Source organism: Hydra vulgaris, chromosome 08, assembly GCF_038396675.1.
Source record: "Hydra vulgaris chromosome 08, alternate assembly HydraT2T_AEP".
In the NCBI taxonomy this organism is placed as follows: Eukaryota; Metazoa; Cnidaria; class Hydrozoa; order Anthoathecata; family Hydridae; genus Hydra; species Hydra vulgaris.
Genome location: NC_088927.1, coordinates 42,823,754 through 42,846,284, shown reverse-complemented (window position 1 = coordinate 42,846,284; position 22,531 = coordinate 42,823,754). Strand labels below are relative to the sequence as shown.

At 30.2% G+C, this 22,531-nt stretch overlaps 1 protein-coding gene across 1 annotated transcript in view; it reads right to left on the bottom strand.

The window, feature by feature from the left end:
• The window catches only part of LOC136083862 (TNF receptor-associated factor 3-like), a 139,533-nt gene that overhangs the window by 9,656 nt on the left and 107,346 nt on the right, over positions 1-22,531 (bottom strand). The window contains exon 7 of the mRNA XM_065803771.1: positions 20,165-20,875. Within this exon, the coding sequence (XP_065659843.1) occupies positions 20,165-20,875 (711 nt within the window). The remainder of the gene's footprint in view (positions 1-20,164; positions 20,876-22,531) is intronic.

Here is a 22,531-nt window from a genome sequence, read left to right as displayed (position 1 = left end):
TCCTGTCAGCCTCTTTTCCTACGGGAAGGGGAGTTAGACAGGGCAATCCCCTCTCTCTCTTGCTGTATGGGTTCGTCGCCGAATCTCTTGCTTTTGTGATCAGAGCAGATAGCAGAGTAGAGGGTTACCCGCTACCAGGTTAAAATACAGCAGTACGCAGACAATTCGAACTTTTTTGCCAGGGACATAAAATCAGCCCATATTTTCTTCGAAAAAGTAAAACTGTTTGAAAATGCAAGTGGTTCAGTGATCAATGCCTCAAAAACCAAGGGTCTCGCCCTTGGGGGTTTTGATCCCAAAATGTACCCTGAACTTGACGGCATAGAGTGGAACAACAACACCGGTTTCAAAATTTGAGGTGTTACCTTTTACACCAGACTGAGCGATACTACCAATTTCAACTGGTTAGTAATTCTAAACAAAATAGAGAAAAAACTAAAGTTTCTGGGACTACATACCTTGTCACATAGTGGAAAGACTATGTTGAAAAAAGACGTTAGCAATGTCAAAAGCGAGGTTTCTGACAAACGTGCTACCCGTTCCCGAATGGGCAATAGAACGTCTGCACAGACCCATTTTCAGAAATCTGTGGCAAAAGACCAATTTCGATCCGGTCAAAAGAGCAACACTTTTTTTACACGTCAACAGCGGGGGTCTCGGAATTTTATCACCGAAGGAGCAAAGTCTCGCACTTCGCCTCAAAACAATCTTTCAACTGAAAAAATGCAAAGAGGAAAATGCTTACGATTATTACTACTTTTCAAAGTGGTAAAAATATGGTTGGTGAGTTCATTTTTTAGATTTACAAACAAAAACCAAAGCTGGAACTTTTTAAAGCAGTACAGTTTTCCAAAACACTGGGACAACAAAACGTCTCAGTACTACATAACAACAATCGAAATATTCGGCAAAAACTATTCTCTTTTTAACATCCCCCGAAAAACAACCAAAAACTTTTACTTAAAAGTGGCAAAAAACAAAAAGACAAATTTGGATAAAAACTTCACCTCTTACGCATGCGGACCGAATCGAAACATCCTCTTTCGTTTTTTACACAACAGTTTACCTTCTGCGGCCTTGTTAGCCAAAATCACAAGGCAACAGATCGTCAAATATAACGAATGCAAAACTTGTGGCAAAATCGAGGACAACATCCATATCTTTGTCTACTGTCCTCCTTTTGTTGAAATTTGGGAGTATTTTAAACATGTATAAGTCCTTGACATCCCGAAACAACTTTTCTTCGATAAATTCAATTTTTACGATTGAAACAGCGAATTTCTGGTAGAAAAACCCCACCTCGCAGCTGCTATTGACACTCACTCAAACCATCATGAGTGCAATATGGAGCAGTAGATGCCACCACATGTTTAGTAACAAAAAAATTGACCCAATGTCAGTGGTCAGGGTAATATTCAGGAACATCAGGAATATTATTACCTTAAAATATAATTATCATGTCCGTAGAAACACCGCGGACATTTTCCGGGAGTGTTTTTGTATTAAAAGTGTTTTCTGTCATCTAGAGAACGGAAATCTGAAACTAAACATATGAGCTAAAATAAAATAACGGCTTGTTGTATGTTTAGTAAAGATTTCTTAACCTCTGCAATTTTTTCTGTTATACAACAAAATTATTATAATATATGATTAGAAAATCACTGCCAGCTCTTATGTTATGAAATATTATTTTAACACAAAAGTGTTTATCTATAGTGTTCGTAACTTAATAGTTGTGTAAAAGTCCTGTAATTCGTTTTAATTTGTTTTGATTTAAATCTTTTTTTCCTAATGAATCTTTCTTTAACCAATTTTAGAATTTCTCCTTTTTTAACCTAATCTAAACTCTCGATTTCTTTCCGCACAACGGCAAAAATAAATAAAAACAGAAAATACAAAAAAATATAAAACCAAAAAACACAAAAATATATATAATCAAAAAACACAAAAAAAAAAAATATAAAATAAATTAAATAAAAAATAGAAAAAATGTCGATATTTACGAACATTTGTAAAAACTATATATTGTTAAACTATAGAAAACCCGAGTTAATGTAATTTTAAAGAAAAAATTTTAAATTTTTATCATTTTGTAATAAAAGAAAACAAAAATTTTTTTTTTGAAAAGTAATTTTGCTAAATGTAATTTGGTTAATGTAATTTTTTTAATGTAATTTTGTTTATGGAAAAAAAAACATATTGAAACTTTTTAGTCTACCTTGTGGTTTTTTGCTGTTGATTGTTTTTGTAAAGATTATTTTTATTACGACTTTTTCGATTGAGTCGAAATTTTATCTTAAATGGCTAAAAGTCATGCTGGTATTCTCTCTTCCGGAAACACGGCTGTCCAAATGAAAAGCAATCTTGGTCAGAGACTCAACTCGAAGTCTGAGATCGACAATTCAAACGTGCTAGTTTGTTGGTATGGAGATTTAAACTGTTCCATTAGTAATTTTCTCTCTAGCTTGACAGAAAAAAAGTTACTAAGTAATGTTTGGGGAGTCACAAGGCACTACTCTAACAAGCTCTATGAGTTTGCTGTTAGAAAAAACTCCTCACTGACATCTTTTCTGGAAACAGAAATTGAAATTAAAGGCATTGTTTTAAAATTTCAACAAAAAGGTTCATGTATTGGTTCAAAACGAAAGGTTCATGAATTGGTTCAAAACATTCCAATCGGTACCCTTAGGAATGGCTGCCAAAGCGCTATTATCCTGCTCTAGCTACAGGACAAGGCGAGTTTGATTCCTTTTATCTACAAAAATACAAGATCCACGGAGAAAACATTTTCACTGGTAACGTGATAGTAATTATTAAGAACTGGCACAACCCCAGTTTAAATCCGTTACCCCGTTATCAAAACCTTGACGGTCTTAACTTACGATATAAATATCCTGCCCAGCCTGAACCTAACCAAATATTAACAAACCCAACCATTCCACCCTCAAATTCAACACAACCTATTGCATCGCTGATCAGCAGTAAAATTGTAGTAACCGAAGTTAACAGCGTCAGTGTCGAGATCGATGTTGACACTAATTCTGGCAAAGAAAGCATCAATGAGAAAAAAAATATTTTAAAAACCGAAAAGACACGATCCATCCAACCAACGAGAAAACGTTTGGGGCAGTTGGAATGTGAAACCCCCAAAAAACTAATAAACACTACGGATTTAAAAATAGCCATGTCTTTGGAGGAAGTTTTTAATTCAGAAGAAAATGAGGGAATGTCTTATGCAGACGAAACTGATTCAATAATAATAGATGAACAATACAATAGCCAAATTGGTGCGGAAAAGAAATCGTAAGATTATTACCCTTTCTTATTTTTTTCTTTTCATTTTCCATTTTTTAGCTTTGTTCTCAAATCAGACTTTCATTTCGAATTTTTTGTTCTAAACTTTTACTTTTTTTTCTTTCTACAAAAAATCTTTTTCTCGATTTTTTCCGTTCTATTTAGTAACTTCTCATTAATTATGTATGATACGTTTTTGAATAAGCGCTTAAGCTGTGGTAATCCTCATTTTTGTAGATCGCGCTTTTGTGTAAAATGTTATGGTCCAGTGTGTCCATCTGTTAGTATTACGTCAGTTGAAACGAAAACTCGTGCTATTAGGTTAACGTTAATACGTTTGTGTTTTGTACGTCAGTTTGTAAAATTTTTATATTTATGTTTAAGGTACACGAGTTTTCAATTTAGGAAATCTGATCCTCTCCATCATGGCAATTAATATTTTAACGTGCAATATAAACGTTCTAAACGACCAAGACAACCGCGATAATTTTTTTGGGTTTCTCTGAAAATCCACCTTCGATCTTATCCTCCTTCAGGAAACGAAATCCGGACCTTCCACTGTTAAACAGTGGAGTGACGAATGGACTAGGAGTATATCTGGAACTCTGGTCCGTGTCATAACTGTTGTGGTGTGCAGGACACAGGACTACCCGTCTTGATGGCCGGGGATTTAAACATGGTCGAAAGCCTGCCTCTTGACACAGGAGGCTCTAACAATGCTAAATATCACACCTACGGCATTGCTGATCTCGGGGTCATCCAAGGTAAGTATAACCTAGTAGATGTTTCTCGTTACAAGTTTTCCAACAAAAGAGAATTCACATGGCGCAATCAGACGGTTAAATGTAGACTCGACAGAATCTACTGTCCTGATAAAGTTGCCAATAAAACAACGTATACCATAATACTCACGAACCCTTTTTCCGACCACGAGTTCGTCTCAAACACTGTCAATTTTAGTAAAACCAGGAGAGGACCAGGATACTGGAAATTAAACTGCTCCCTTTTGGAAATAGAGGTGCAATGGCAAAAAATTGAGCACTGAATTCAAGATTGGCAAACAAAAAAACGGTCCTATAATTCAATTTTAAAATGGTGGGACGACTGCAAACTTTTTGTTCCGGCTGAAGTACAACACGTATCGATACAGAAAAGTGCGAAAAACAAAAAAGATATAAAAAGGATTGAAAACAAAGTCCAACGGGAGCGACAAAACGCTAACCCGAATTTAGATAGCATCAAAGAAAAAGGCGATGCCCTTTTCTTGCTCCAGTTTCCCGGAGCGTGTATTCGCACGAAACAAAAACTAATTGAAGAAGAAGAAAAACCTTTAAAATTTTTGTATAATTTGGAAAAAGTTCAACAGCGGAATAAGTCAATTACCGAAATTCGCAAGAATGACAGCACATTTACGAGTGAACCTGGTGAAATACTAACATTCCTAGTTTCATATTATAAAAACATTTACACCAAAACTAGTTTACGCAAAGACAGCCAAAATTATGGCTTGTCACACATCAATAAACGCTTAAGTGATGATGAAAATCAATTTTTAAACACCCGCCTAACCGGCGCGGAACTAAAAGAAGCCCTTTTTAAATTTGAAAACGGATAATCTTCGGGCTATGACGGACTTCCAGCTGAATTTAATAAAACTTTTTGGAGCGCTTTAGAAAAACTGGAGGCCCATATCCTTAATTGGCGCTGATTACAAAATAATCACAAAAGCGCTGGCCCTAAAACTTGCAAAAGTAATGAGGAAAATTATTGAACCAAATCAAACCAAATCAAATCGCAGAACCAAACCAAACCAAATCAATCCCAGATAGAACAATATTCTCAACTTTACATTTAGTCCGTGATCTTTTAGATCACACGGAATTTAAAAATCTACCTAGATTCGTTTTGTCAACGAAAATTTTGCATCTTTTATTAACACCTTATATTCAGACGTTTCGGCACCAGTTCTGAATTGCGGCTTCATGTCAGCCTCTTTTCCCACGGAAACGTGAGTTAGAGAGGGTGACCCCCTCTCTCTCGTGCTGTACGTTTTTGTCGACGAGGTTCTCGCTTTGGTGGTCAGAGCAGACAGCAGAATAGAGGGTTTTCCCTTACCAGGTAAACCAAAACCACTTAAATTACAGCAGTACGCCGACGATTCGAATTTTTTTACCAGGGACGTAAAATCAGTCCGCTTTTTTTTTTCGAAAAAGTAAAACTGTTTGAAAAAGCAAGTTGTTCAGTGATCAACGCCTCAAAAAGAGCGACACTTTTTTTACCCGTCAAAAGCGGGGGTCTCGGAAATTTATCACCAAAGGAGCAAAGTCTTGCACTTCGCCTCAAAACACTCTTTTAACTGAAAGAATGCGAAGAGGAAAAAGCTCACGAATATTACTACTTTTCAAAATATTGGTTTGCGAGTTTACTAATAAGATTTACGATCCAAAACCAAAGGTGGAACTTTTTAAAGCAGTATAATTTTCCAAAACACTGGGTCAACAGAACATCTCAGTACTATAAAACAACAATAGAAACATTAGGCAAAAATAGTTTTCTTTTTAACATCCACCTAATAACAACAAAAAACTTTTATTCTTAGAAGTGGCAAAAAAAAAAAGACATTCGCGCCAGCAGAACTTTTCTGGAACAGTTTAACAAAAACAACAATGCCGTGGACCGAAATTTGGAAAAAAAACTTCACCTCCCACGCATCCGGACCGACTCAAAACATTCTTTTTTGTTTTTTCCAAAACAGTTTACCTTCTGCGGCCTTGTTAGCCAAAAGCACAAGGCAACAGGTCGTCAAATATAACAAATGAAAACATGTGGTATAATTGAGGACAACATCCATATCTTTGTCTACTGTCCTCCTTTTGTTGAAATTTGGGAGTATTTTAAACATGTATATAACTCCTTGACATCCCGAAACAATTTTTCTTCGATAAATTCAATTTTTACGATTGAAACAGCGAATTTCTGGTAGAAAAACCCCACCTCGCAGCTGCTATTGACACTCACTCAAACCATCATGAGTGCAATATGGAGCAGTAGATGCCACCACATGTTTAGTAACAAAAAAATTGACCCAATGTCAGTGGTCAGGGTAATATTCAGGAACATCAGGAATATTATTACCTTAAAATATAATTATCATGTCCGTAGAAACACCGCGGACATTTTCTGTCAATATTTTTGTATTAAAAACGTTTTATGTCAAGTAGAGAATGGAAGTCTGCAACTTAACATATGAGCTAAAATAAAACAACGGCTCTTTGTATGTTTAGTAAAACTTTCCTTTTCTCTGGAATTTTTTTATGTTATACAACAATGTTATTGTTAAGTATTATTAGAAAATTACTCCAGAAAATTACTCCTTATATTATGAAATATTATTTGAACATATGAGTGTTTTTCCTTAGTGTTTGTAACGTAAAGTTTGTGTAAAAGTCCTGTAGTATTTTATGTCAATCGAAACTGTTACTTCCATATTTATCAGCAAAACAATTCTCCAGAAAACAGACGTCTGTTTATTACTGCTAGAAACAATTGTAAAAAGGTTTTGTCTAACGCCAAAACCCGCTATTCTCAGGTCATGAAATCTCGTATCTCATCTCAAAAATTAGGCTCCCGTGACTTCTGGAGAATCTTTAATAATATCAATGATAAGGGCAAATCTATAATTCCACCTCTCTTGTATGGTTCAGACTTTGTCACCTCACCTAAAGACAAAGCCAAATTGTTTGCTAAAATCTTTTCATCAATATCATCCCTTGATTCCACTAGTTGCGTTCTACCAGATATTGTCAATAAACAGGTTGATCCATTGCTTGACATTCATATCACTCCAGCATCTGTATCTAAAGTGATTTCCTGCCTAGACTCTTCTACAGCTTGTGGCCCGGACAACATACCTGTTATTGTCTTGCAGAAGTGTTCTCCGGAGCTGTCGTCTATACTCTCAAAACTATTCAACAAGTGCTTATCAGAGTCTTGCTTTCCAGCCTGCTGGAAAGCGGCATCTGTTATCCCTATCTTCAAAAATTCTGGAGAGCGATCTGATTCGTCTAACTACCGTCCCATAAGTCTTCTTCCTATCATAAGCAAGGTTTTTGAATCTCTAATTAACAAACACTTAATTTCTCATCTTGAATCTAATAACTTACTTTCTGACCATCAATATGGATTTCGATCTTCTCGTTCTACAGCTGATTTGCTAACAGTAATAACTGACAGGTTTTATCGTGCATTAGATAAAGGTGGAGAGGTTAAGGCCATCGCTCTTGACATTTCAAAAGCTTTTGATAAAGTTTGGCATGCTGGCCTTCTCCATAAGCTTTCTTCTTATGGTGTATCCGGCAACATCTTTAAGATCATTGAATCCTTCCTTTCCAATCGTAGCATAAAAGTTGTCCTCGATGGACAACACTCTTCTTCTTATTCTGTAACTTCAGGGGTTCCTCAAGGTTCTATACTCTTTTTAATTTACATTAATGATCTTCCAGATATTCTCACATCTAAGGTGGCATTGTTTGCTGATGGTACTACCATTTATTCTTGTCGTGATAAGAAACCATCACCCTCTGATTGCTTAGAGGGGGCATTTGAACTTGAAAAGGATCTCACTTCTGCTACAGCATGGGGCTCACAGTGGCTGGTGAACTTTAATTCAGATAAAACTCAATTTTTTTCAGCCAATCGTTATCGCAATAATTTAGATCTTCCTATGTTTATGAACGGTGATGTACTCGATGAGTCACCTACTCTTCCTCTTCTAGGATTAACTCTTACTTCCAATCTTTCTTGGAAACCATATATCAAATCAGTTGCAAAATTAGCATCTGCTAAGGTTGCATCTCTTTATCGAGCTCGTCACTTTCTTACTTCGGATTCTATTCTCTATCTCTATAAATCTCAAATCCGGCCTTGTATGGAATACTGTTGCCATATCTGGGGTGGATCTTCTAATGATGCCCTTTCTCTTTTTGACAAGGTGCAAAAACGCATTGTAAACATAGTTGGACCTGCTCTTGCAGCCAACCTCCAACCATTATCACATCGTCGTAATGTTGCTTCTCTTTCTCTTTTCTATAAATACTATAATGGGCACTGCTCTAAAGAGCTAGCGTCTCTTGTGCCATCTACTATAATTCATTCTCGTGTTACTCGTCATTCAATTAAGTCTCATACTTTTTCTGTGACTGTTCCTAAGTGCTCCAAAAATGCTTATTCGTCTAGTTTTTTTCCTCGAACATCAGCTCTTTGGAATTCGCTTCCTTCATCTTGCTTTCCTGATTCTTATAATTTGCAATCTTTTAAGTCGTCCGTCAATCGTTATCTTGCTCTACAATCTTCATCTTTTCTCTTTCAGTAACTTCCAACTTTAATTAGTGGCTGCTTGCAGCCTTGTTGGAAGCGAAGATGTGTAAAAAAAAAAAAAAAAAAAATGTGTTTTGATAAAAAAAATTTTTCTTTCATTTAAAAAAAACTTTTTTAACCTATGTTGAATATTCTCCTCTCATAGTTATATCTAAACTCTCGATTTTATCCGCACCGCGGCTATAAAATAAATACAAAAAAATATAAAATTAAAAAACACAAAAAAATATAAAATCGAAAAACAAAATCAAAAACACAAAAAAATGTATAACAAAATAAATAAAAAATAGAAAATGTATATATATATATGAATATTTGTAAATGCTAAATATTGTAAAACGATATAAAACCTAAGTTAATGTAATTTTAAAAAAAATTGTAATTATTTATTATTTTGCAATAAAAAAAACAACTCATTACATTGATTAATTGTTATTATTATTATTTTTTTTTAATATTAGATTTTTTGTAAGCAGTATCCCAGTATATATATATATATATATATATATATATATATATATATATATATATATATATATATATATATATATATATATATATATATATATATATATGTATGTATATAATTTTGTTTATTGCATTATTGAAGTTTAAAATCTGTTTTAAGCTTTAATAATGCAATACACTCACAGTGAGGAGGGGTAGAATGTACTATTAATAACAATAATGATGTTGGATATAGATTATTTAATTGTACTAAATAGTTGTAATGTAGTTAGCAATTGCAATGTCATTATATTTATCATTATTTAAAAATTTTATTTTCTTATTTATCAAAATTAAACTTTTTTTCTTCTTGCTCTTTTTGCCATCATTGGGCCAAAAAGAAAGTTTGTGTTTCTATGGTGAAAGCAAAAAGTATTTAATTAATTTGAATTGTCACAAATATACATTGACTAATACAGAGTGTAATACAGTTTGTAGAAATGGACATATTATTCTATTATTTTCAAAAAATAAAGATTCGTTTCTCAAAACATCTCAACAAGTCACTAAACATTTTAAGATAGAAACATGTAGAAATCAGGTTAGGAGTCTTATAAATAAATCATTGAATTGGGCTAGAAATTTTAACCGGGACAGTAACTGTTTATTTGACTTTTGCAATAAGCCTTTTTTAAGTGATATATCATGTTAGTCTAACATTGTATTATAATCAGGCTTCTCAGATGTTTCACATACCAATATGAATGTTTTATCACCTTTAACTAGTGGACCATCAACATCTGCAGGTTAGAGGGAACGATACGTAACTAAACATATACTTAGAGAGAAATTAAGCCCTATAAAGCAAAAACTAAGAGGTAGGTTAGCTAACTCTTACAAAGAACGTCGTAACAAGATATCACTATTAAAAGCTGAATTAAACAGCATGCCAAATCAATTATGTGTTCTAAAACAAAATGTTAAGCAAAAATAAAAAGTAATTAAAGGGCAGAAATACAAAATCTGAAAAAACTCACAAAAAAAAAATGACGACAAGATTCGTCATTTTAAAGCTGAAAAAAAGGCTTTGAAATTATATGAAAAGCATAAGTTAAGGCAACTCAAAAATAATTATAATGTTGCTGTTTTGACAAGTAACAGGGTAATTTCTAGTTTGGAGAATGATTTGCTCCAGATTGAGGAGGAAAGAAATGTAATTATGCCAGATGATGAAAAAACATATTCATTACAAATAAGAATGAAAATTTATAATATGTTGTTGTGTAATGTACCAACAGCTAACATTTTATATCTTATGAGCAAAATAGAGCATTATATGGGTACTATTTTTTAAAATATTCCTCATCGAAGTACTGTTTAGCAAATGGCTCGTGAACTTGGCATTATTTCAGATTTGCAAGCAGCAGAGTGGGCTATGCATAATAATAATCTTACTCTTGGGTTTAATACTACAATACAAGAAGGTGTCAACATTAACAGCATTAACTTAACGTCTAAAGATAAATGTCTTGTTATTGCTCTAGATCAGTTACCATGAGAAGCAGCATTTGATTATGAAAGTTATTATGCACTTCAATTGATTATATGACATTTGTTTATTCAGATTTTTACAAAAGTAGCTTTAATGAATTTCGTAATTCGATTATAGAAAATATATATAACACAATGTCAGACAGAATTTCAGTCAACCATCTTACTCTAAGCAAAGTTTGTGCAACTATAAGTGCAAAGTTTGTGCAACTATAAGTATTTGTATAATATATAATTACTATAAGCATATACCCTCTTGACATAATTGCAGTTTCGTGTCTCTTGAGAGTAAAAGTTGCCAACTATTTGGAAATGATTGCATGGCAGTTAAAATTGTTTTAGCCATGAACAAAATGAGGTTTATAGGCGTTAAAGGTAATTCAAAAGGATTTGTAAGTTTTTTAGATGAAAACAATCTACCACGAAGTATTGTTCCTAGATATCGTGGAAAAAGACTTCATATTCTTTTTCATACTTGTTTCATTTTTATGAGTGAGTTTAAACATTTATTTTTATTTAGTGAGTTTAAACATTTCCTCACTGTTGAAACAGTAAAATGTAAAAGTTTGTAAAAGTAAAAGAGAGAGGTATTTTGTAATAAATGAAATGTGTGCTTGCATTGTTTGGAAAACTCCTTACTGGGCCTTGGATGAAAAAGTTTTATGTTTCAGCTAAAGATGCAACTTTTGATCATGTTTCTGGTATTCAGGTAGTGAAAGAAGTTTTGCTAATAATTACAAATTGTTAATCAAATCCAGTCACTTTGTTTTGCGGAAAAACAGATTTTTTTGGGAATACTCTTGCCCCTAACATTTTAAAATCAATATATGCTCCATTGGTAACCACTAACACTTGTACAAGCTTCATTGATAACCAGCTTAAAAAAATGACTTTTGCTTGTTTTGATGGTGTGCAAGTTGTCTTGAAGCGACAATATAAAAGGTATTTCTCACTTTCTATTACAGAGACACTAAAGGAGGAGACTGCGAGTGCAAGGCTTCACATTATTGGTAGTGAAGAGATAGTTGATATGTTTATTGATGCCAAAGGAAGATGCCCTAATACCACAATTTGCTACATATCTTGCAAATTAAGATGTAAAAAGAATAAGACTGTATATTTTATAGACAATCTAGGCCGACTGTCTAAAGAAAAAGTTGCTAAGTTCATGTTGCACAAATTAAAAGAAAGAGAAATCGACTGCGAGAGATTTCAAAATGCCAAAAAATGGATGAAAAGGGAAAAAGACGGTTAGAAAGAGACCTGTTAAAACTAACTATTATTGAAATAAAGAATGTATTTAGACACTTGTCAACCAAGCAATTTAATGATTTGGAAGATGTTATGTTTGACAGAATTATTGGTAGGAAGCTCTGCCACCAATGATGCCATGCTAACACATCTAAAGTAGAAAAATCAAGTAAAATTCAAAAAGATTTAATTTATAGTATTTCCTACTGGAAAGGTAATGAAACTGAAATTGAAGCTGTTGATTGTCCTATGAAAAAGTTCTAGCTTGCTGCAGATGTCATTACAAAAGAGTTGATTAAATTCTTGATTAAATTTTTATGATTGTTACAAAATTTTGTTCTATAAAACTTTATTTAAATAATTATTTAAATACATCAAGTTACTTGCTTCCAATATTTATGCTTCACTTGATAGTGTTTATGCCTTAAAAAGTTATAGGCATGGACGTTTGCATTGTATTGGTTCAGACTGCCCTAATTGTTTTGTTTGTGTCATGGAATTTTGACATCTATTTTTGAAATATTTTACATGTCATAGAATATTGACATAATTTGCTTATACCTTGAATATAATGGCATAATAGATAGCTATTAGTGAGTATGGTATAAGCCTTTAGGGTTATCTTATACATCTTTACTAGATTTTTTACCAGATTTATGAGATATAGCTTAAGGAAAATTAAATATCTATATTAAATTAGTGAATGCTCAAGATACATAATTGCTTGCAAGTATAATGGTGTTGCTAATGATACAAATCACACAAGTCCATTTATTTTTTTATTTTTTTTTAGTTTGTAAGCATGACTTGGCTTCCATTTGTGGCATGTAAGTTAGTTAGCATAAGCAAGTGTTGACTTGCATATTTTTTGATAGACGGCTCTGGCTTACCTTCACGTGGTGTCTATTGTTAAAAATGATTGTTATAAAGTTTTATTAATGTATTTTAATCATTTACTAAAAGCCAAGACAAAATTGTTTAATCCTCCAGCAATCCTGGTTGCTCAAATTACTACAAGCCAATCATAATCTTTTTCCAGTTTTTTAGTAATGACTAGGTGTTCTCAGTAGCCTGGTTTTTCCTTTCTTGTTAGTTTTATTTCAAAAAGAATTATAAAATAACTTTTTTTGGATGTCTTTTTTATCATTTTGTTTAAATTGATACAATAGGCCTTTGAATGTTACTTTTTTTTTTAATTTAAAAATATCTATACTTTTTTGTTCTGGTAATTTTTTTTTTAATTTATAGACTTACTAGCAAACATTGTTTAAGTGGATTTGCAGTGAACTTTTATTGGCATTTTTTAGCAGTTTAATGGAGTTTTTCCCATCAGTTATTTAGTCGACCATTTGTTGCAGCTGCTATAAATGGCAAACCGATAATTATCAGACATGTTAATAGTGGCTAGTCATAGGCTAGCCATGTTTAGTGGCTACCACCAATGATCCGCTAAGTAACCAATGGGCAAAGCTAAGTGGTCCACTCAAAGTGCCTATATAGGTCCACTGAAGTTCTGCTATCGAATGTTAGAGTATATTTTATAATTATAGCACCTTTTTTAATGGTTCTTATTTTTATTAGCCAATTGGTTTTTCTTAATTTTTATTTTGCAATGTAATATTCTTTTTAAAACAATTTCAGACGCGTTGTATGATTTGATACAACATGCCTTTTCAAGTTACAAAATGACTGCAGCCAACGGAGGGTTAAATCAATGCTTGTTAAATGTCCATTTAAATAAAAAATTATTTAATTTTATTAAAGAATTTTTTTCTTTAAACTGTCTTTATTTTTTGTTGGTATTCAAAATAGAATACAGCATTTATACACATGAAACACAATAGAAACAACAATACTTTTGCGTTTATCAAAGTAGCTATCTATATTATATATATGCTAGTGTTGTCTGAGTGTTTATGTTATAAAAAATGTATTAGTGAAATATTTGTTATGAAAAAATTTGTATTAAGATTAGAATAAAAAATGAGTGAAAAAATATTATATCAATTATCATTAACACGTAGGTTTTGTTTTGTCATTTTGTTATTTACCAGAAAACGATTATTTAGATTATGTAATTATTGAGTATTGTTAATTTAGTCAATCTTATTGTTTACTATTATTTGTTTTACTTGTTAATGTTTCTTCCTCAGGTAATTTGATTTAACTACCTTATTTTATTTGTTAATTTGATTTAAATATAAAATATACCGTTGAGGCATTCCTGAAAGATAAATTTTTATTTTAATTATGGTTTAATTATCTTTGATTTTATTGATATGCTTATTAAATTTAAATAGACAAACAAAAGAATAAATCAGTTTATCTACACATTTCTTTATATTTAGACCTACAGACAGTGGAAGGGATATTAAATTAAGTTAAGTTTATAATTTGACGACTGTCTGAGAATGAATTTCATAACTGTGAATTCCTCCATAAGTGTGAAACATAATTTTGTAAGTGCAGTCTCGTATGTGAGCCAAACAGTTTTAAATTTTTTTTGATAAAAAAGTATAAGAAAATAAATATACAGTCTTCCCCAACCAAAAATTTAAAGCATACATATACATGTAAATTTCAATGAGAGTATGTCTATTTATCAGTAATTGTACTTATTTTCTCCATTATTTTACTACTTTACTATGTACTTTTCTTTTTTGTAAACTTTTCAAGTTTGCATTTATGAAAACTTGCCCTAATGCCAGTGTTGGCAATATCTTTTTGCGCACTTATGTCAAATTTCTCAATTGAACCTGCTAATTTTTTTAATGTACATACAATATTGTAAGATTTTTTTATTTTTTACACTGTATTAGATGTTATGTATATGTTAAAAGCAATCTTGCCAGTTTATTTTTTATATGCCATTTTGTTATTTTATAAAGTTTTTAATGGTCAATAATAAAACATGATAAAATAATACAGTTGAAAGATGTTTTATTTTCAGTATGAATTGTTGATTATTGTAAATAGATTATTGCTAATTTTCTTCATCTCTTTATTTTTCAATCTTTTATTTTTGTACTCATAAATTGCTTCAATTGAAATCATTAAGATTAAGTTATAGTTTTTATATTAAGACGAAGAAGAGAATGAAATAGGAATACTTTAAGACATAAAATCTGTTTTAACCTTGTACGAAAAAGTGTGTTGTTATACAGTGTATTAAAACAATTGATCTATATTTAGCAAAAAAAGAATTAGAACTTACAAAAGGTATTAGTCTTTGATTTTCCCTGTTTTTTTCTAATACTTCATGATGAAAAATTTTGACTCTTTTGAATTAACTTTTATTTTAGTGGCAATAAAGTAAATTGGTAAAAATATTTTATTTTAATTTTAGAATTAGTTTTTAACTAAAAGCTATAATACTGCCTATGTTTCATTAAAGTTTTGCATTTTTTAGCTCGCAAAAGACAGAAATTTGGTAGATATATTTAAATAATGTTGTAATTTTTTTTTCCATGACTATATACTAAATAAAAATAATTTCAAAATTTTTTATTTTCAGCAAAAATAAAGGAAATTCTTGGTAGGATTTTTATTGTTTTAAGAAAGGCTGCGTTAATTTAAACAATATATTTTTAATTGAGGTGAAATAGATTTATCCCTTTTATTAATTTAGCTGCTGGAAGCAGGTAAATTAATAAAAAGGATAAATCTATTACTGAAGTCCGTTATTGTCAACAATATTTTTTTGATTTTAATCAATATATTTTAATTCTACCAGCTTCTTCAATGTGATCACTGCCATCTGGCGCCCAGAGTGGAAGCCAAGACCTCCTTGGTAAATCTTTAACTGTTTTGTTTTATTTATATTTATTTTCATTTTTGAAAAACTTATGACATTTTTTTTATTTATAAAACTTAGGCTTGTCTAGGAGTTATTTTTTGGTTTGGCGCCGAAGCCACCCTGGGCCTAAATCAAAAAGGGCCTTCCGTAAATGGTATTAGAATCGAGGTAAAGATCTGCCTCATTTTAAATACAAACCTCCTGGTGTCAGAAGGGATGGAAGATAAATTAGTGAATAGAGACGTTTTCAACAACTATACATATACTTATTAATAAGTGCATGCAGATTCACTTTTTAGTGAATCTGTATACACTTATTGTTAGGTGTATGTATAGTGTGTATGTATATATTGATAATGTTTATATTTGTATGTAGTCTTTTTGTATATTAAGATTTTGTATATAGTTATGAGTTTATTTTTTTTATGTAAAATTTGTGTTTCATATAAATATTATTTATTTTTACAAAAAGATATTGTTTGAGCTTTAACCCACCATACCCTAGGTGTGAGGGTGGAAAGCTTTAAAATAGTACTCTTTTTCTGCCCTCTTCGCATGTCTATCCCTGAAAGTTTTTCTTTTGATGTTAAAATGTATGCATTTAGATATGAAAATACAAAGTAATGGCCTTGATATTAGGCTAGAGGGTGCAGCTACAGCTACACAAGATGCACTCAAAGGACTTCTAGCCTATCAACCTAAAGTATCTATATCATATTTGACAGTACCGTGTTAGAATATATTAAAAAATACATATAAAATTTGAAATTACAAATCCTAATAATTTCTTCACAAAAATTGACATTTTTAATTATATTGGAGTGTTTTTTAGACGCCCCTTCAGCGCCCTTTATACATCCTTTGTATTTAAATACTGCCCTCTGTAAGACTTTTCTTTTGATACTAAGTCTTATGTATTTCAATAAGAATTGACTAAGTTATGACATTTTAATTTAAGTATATCGTCTTCATAGATTTTAAATTTCTTTCACATATAGATTCCTCTATAGATTTCAAATTTCTTTCACAGTTTCTTTAAGAAATCCATATGTCAAAAAATCAGTACTTAAAATGCCATAACATTTTGTAGAACTATTCAATTTTGATAATTTTTTCAAATTTAAAATACTGAATTAAAGACCTTTTCAATGGTTATATAACAATCTAGTGTTTGATCAATTTAAAAATTTCATGTAATGTACCTACTATTAATCTTGAAATTTCTTGGTTTTCATACAACCAATTCTATGTAGCATGTTCCAGAACTAAATTGTTCAAAAATTTGTTTTTTAAGTTTCATAAATACGCATTAAAAGGTATGTCATTGAATGTCAACTTCACAAATGTTGTATTTGTAATTGTTCTTAATTTCAGAGATAATCTTTTCCCGGATATTTCCGGAAACCTAGGAATTCAATCTAATAATTTTTATTTTTTACGGATATCCAAATAGTTTTCTGGAAATACAAGTTTTAAATACATTTTTTCGTCATCAAATAATTGAAACATTAAAGGTATCATTCATAAATTACTCTACGCCCTTTTACTTAGAGTGATTCATTATTTATACAAATAGTTTTTCCTTATTTGTACGCGTATATTTATTTTTAAAGGGATTCCCAAGTGCTGAGACAAATTATTTGTTATTTATTAATTTTGTGACATTGTTGTGTTATTTTGTGTTGATAGATGTCTTGGTTTACTTTAACGTTCATGTCTAAAATGATTATTAGGTAGTTTTATAACTGAAACTGGCTATATAAAATCATTCATTAAATGCTAAGGGTTCGGTTTTTAAATAAAAACAAAGGTTTATCTTATTTTGATCATTTATTTTGAGCTTTGCTTTTTAAAAAGAGTTGTTAACACAAACTTGAAACAATAAATCTTGAAACTTTCACAAAAGAAAAACAACCTCGCTAAGTAAGTTTCTTATTTGTTATCTGTTTAGTCACATTTTTGAGTTTTCAAATAAATACATAGAGTGCATAACAAAGTTCCTACGTAGCATTGTATTCATATAGCTAAACCGAAGTTTAATGATTTTTGTACCATTTACTTAAAGCTATATAATAATGAAACAATATTTCTATTTAAATTGTTTTTATAAGTATTTTTGATAATTTTTTGTTGAATATAATATTTTTTTGTTATTATTTTTTTAAGTTTATATTTTTAATGAATTTTTTTTTAATGAGTTTTTTTTACAGAAAAGCTTTTATAAAAAATATCAAACAGATAAAGTTAAGTTATTTGAAATAACTAGATCCCTTTGGTTCGTTTTTCTAAATTTGTTCAACTTAGCTTTTTAAATGAACTTTTATCTGAATTAACTAGGTCTATTTGACCCGTTTTTCCAAAAAATGTCCAAATTTGCATTTTAAATGAATCTTAATGAGAGTGTTAAAATATTATTATAGCCTAAGTTTCTAAAAACATCTGAAGAAATGTTATGCAACTGTCTTACATGTTAAAGATACTTTTATTATGTAAACAATATTGAAGTAAATAAGTACCGCTCTTAAGTAAATTAATTGTTTAGCAAACAAATAATAAAACAACAAAATTGTTAAACCGAACTTTAAATCAATTAATTTTTTGCCGTTTACTAAAATAAATTAAAGTATAGAGACTAAATTAAGAACAAGTTTAAAAATAGTCGGGTGTGGAACAGACATACTTTGACCCGTATCGTACGGGTCTTGACAGCGAAATAAATCATATAAATTGTGTGTGTTTTTTTTAATGAAACTGCTTTCTCCCAAAAAGTTATACTTCTTAATATTTTTTCTATTTAAACAACCAAATCCTAAGCAAGATATTATTGGATCTTTTTTTTTTTTTGCAAAGTCGAAATCTTAATAAAGTTCTTTACAAAAATAAAGTTACCTCATTTAAAAACTAAAAAATATGATAAAAAAAATTATTAAAAAAAAATTAACTTTATGTGGTTATTTTCAACTTTTTGAACTTTTTTTCCTTAACACTAAATATTTACTGAGTGTATAAAAAATTTGCATAAAATAATTTTTTCATTTATAACTATGCATATTTTAACTTACGCATTTTTATCCCAAAACAACGTACACCACCCAAATATCAGTAAAAAACTTTCCTTTGTAGATTTAAATCTTATTAAGTTCTTCACTCAAATTTACAGCCTTGTATTATGAATTTTTTCTATTCTGATAAAACCAACATTGAGTAGGGTAGAGCGTGGCTAGTTAAGCATAGCGGCAAGTTGGGCAGTTAAAATATCTCAAAAATTACGCATCACATGACAAAACATCTAATAAATGAAAATTAAGGAATTAAAACATAATGCGCAACGAAAGATTGCTGAAAAGCTATTGAGTAAGATATTTTTTTCTATGTTGGACCAAAAAAGTAAAACAAAAATTTATGCTATTTTTCTCTTGCATGCTCATTAACTTTTTTATCTTCTATCACTTAAGTGTTGATAATTTATCATTTCATCAGACTTTTGATTAAAATTGATGTTTTTTTTTAAGTCTTACTGTTCTTTTCAAAACCCAACTAATGTGTTACCTTGTCTAGAGGGGTGAGTTGAGCAGCTTTAAGAAAAATAAATTAAACTGAACGATCGAACACAAAGATCACAACTTTGATGAGAAATTATAGAGCGGTACATTATTTATATATATTTTAAATTAGTAATGTTTAAATCGGGCTTCAAAGTTGAACATAGTTGTATAAAATTATATTTTTATATTTTATGAGTCTTTCTTATCATTTAAGTTTTTCACTTTTTGCACTTGTGTCATTTAAATGTATAAAATAAAAAGTTTATAATCTAAACACACGCTTACTGTTAGTGAAAGTTTTATTAATGGTTCACCCAAGTTTCAGTTCATACATATTTATTTGTTTGTTGAATTTTTAACTTACCACACACTATTGTTTAACTAACCCCGCTGGGACAGGTTGAACAGCTCTGCAAACTTTAGGTAATACGTTTAAAAAAAAATCAAAAACTATAATTCATTCTTAGCAAATTTTTAGCAGGTTAAATTATCTTTCAAGTATTGAAAAAATTATGTAAGACCGTTCATGAGATCTGTTAGATTTAGTAAAAATTGCTCAACTAGCTCTCTCTACCCTACCTAAAACATTTTTGAATCCCAAGAGAACTTTTTTTTAAATAACTTCAAAAATAATAACTATATGCACTTGTCTTTTTCATTTATAGAAAAAAAATTTTTTCAGTCATTTCTTATAGTTTTATTTCATTGGCTGTTAAATCTTTTTTTTTTTTTAATATTTTTATATATTAAAAATTATAAGTTTTACTTTTCAACTCTGAGCAAAACACATTTACGGCTGGATGCAATTAGTAAGTATTTGATTGTTACATATATTTTTTGACAATTTTTTATATTATTTTTTTATTTAATTTAAAACACATTTTTATTTAAATCATTTTCTTACTTTTTCGGCTGCGAGGAAGGCCTTTATTACTTCCAAATTTTTCTCATGTAACATAACTTTATCTTGTTGTGCATCCACTTTTAAAATAAGTTCATTTTTAAGTGCATCCACTGTTGATGTAATTTTCATTTCAAGTGCAACCACTTTTGACGCATTTTTGTTTTCAAATGATTCCACTGTCGAGGTAATTTTATTTTCAAGTGCAACCGCTTTCGACGCAATTTTGATTTCAAGTGATTCTACTTTTAACCTAATTTTATTTTCAAGTGCAACCACTTCTGTAGCATTTTTGTTTTCAAATGATTCCACTTTTGAGGTAATTTTATTTTCAAGTGCAACTGCTTTCGATGCAATTTTGGTTTCAAGTGATTCTACTTTTAACATAATTTTATTTTCAAGTGCAACCACTTCTGTAGCATTTTTGTTTTGAAATGATTCCACTTTTGAGTTAATTTTATTTTCAAGTGCAACTGCTTTCGATGCAATTTTGGTTTCGAGTGATTCTACTTTTGTCATAATTTCATTTTCAAGTGCATGTACTGTTAACAAAATTTTATTTTCAAGTGCATTCACTTTTGATGCAATTTTATTTTCAAGCGTATCCACTGTTAACGTAATTTTATTTTCAAGTGCGTCCAATTTTGATATTGCCAATGAAAGGTGGTTTTGCATTGAAGAATTGGCGTGCGTTTCATGTTCTTTTCTCATTCCCTTTTTAATATAATAAATATCCTAATTATTTTAATATAAATTAAGATAAGAAATTATCTATATTGCACATATCAAATCAAAATCAACACTACTTTAACTGATTCAAAAGTTGTAGAGAAAAAAGAGGAGAAAAAATATTAAATATTTCGGGATCTGTGATTTACTGTTGTTTTCTACCACCCCTTCTTGCCATTGAAAGTAGCCATTTAACAATCACAACCAGGGATTAAAAACTCTTGATTAAAATAAAGCAAAAAATCACTATTTTACACACTAAAAAAGAATAAAAAGTTTCTCACTCAGGCTAGAATATATGATATATGCTTAGTAAAGTTGTTTTTTTTAAATTAAAAACTTTATTTCAAGTTGATTTTTACATGATTTAAGTTAGTTTTAGTTAACACTAACACTAATTTGAATCAACACATTTAACTTTGTAGACGGTATACACACATATAAATGTCATTAAAAAAATGCGATTTATCATTAAAAAAAACGTCATGAAAATTTACAATAGTTTCAATTTAAGAAAAATTATTTATAATAATACAATCTTAGCTTAAGATATAAGTCAGTATAAAATAAAACAAATTTTATAAACAACTAATTTTGCAAACGCAATTATTACCTTACCAAATCTTGACATGTCTTTTGAACACCAGAAGACTTTTTGCCGACATGGCCTCACTGTTAGGAGTGTTCCAAAGAAAGGTGGTTCTATTTAACGTTCAGCATGAATCATTATATATGGAGCCTTTAGGAGGTATTTAGGAGGTAGAATAAGTTTTTGCTACAACGGAGTTTATTCGTAAGTTTTTTTTATAGTAGAAAGATTTTTTATAGATATTGGATTTAGACAAAAAATAGATTTAAAAGTTTCCATTATTAGAAATACCAAACTTTTAAGACGGATTCTTGGACTATTATCAAATTTTAATCATTCATCCAGAGACAAATTAAATCTTTTATAGAATATAATTAGTGTTTTTTTATGAATTCTATTTATTTTTTTGTCATCTTTTTTTAAACAAAACAGCCAAATTAGAGGACAATAAGAAAAGTTTGATAAAATAAAAGCATTAAACAGCAAAATAGATTTATCACGAGTTTAAAAATTTCTTATGAGTGATATGGCAAAACGTTACCATTATTTTTACTGCATAACTGTTTAATGTGTTCCCCAAACTTTAGATCTTTATCAATTGTTATACCAAGTAGTTTTACCTTATCGGAGGCAAAAAACCCTCATATTACCTATTTTTAGCGATAGATTTTTGTGTTTTTTAAACCAACTAAAAGAAATTGGAATTTATCTGGGTTCTCAACCATCAAGTTTAACTCAAACTAACTGATGGTATTGGTTGCTTCTTTTTGCAAACGAAAAATAACCTCCTCAAAGCTATAATCGCAAGCATAAATAGTGTCATCAGCAAAATAACAACATTCTGTATCTTTAATAAATAAAAATAAGTTATTTATAAAGATATTGAACAAAATAGGTCCAAGGATTGACCCTTAAGGCTTCTCAGATAATTTATCCACCCAACTTCAGGCAGAAGATTTTTACCCTTTGTAAAAAATATAGGATAGGAAGAGATTAGAAATTTCTGTCAAAAAACCATAGGGGTTTAATTTAGTAATTTTTAAGTCATGCGG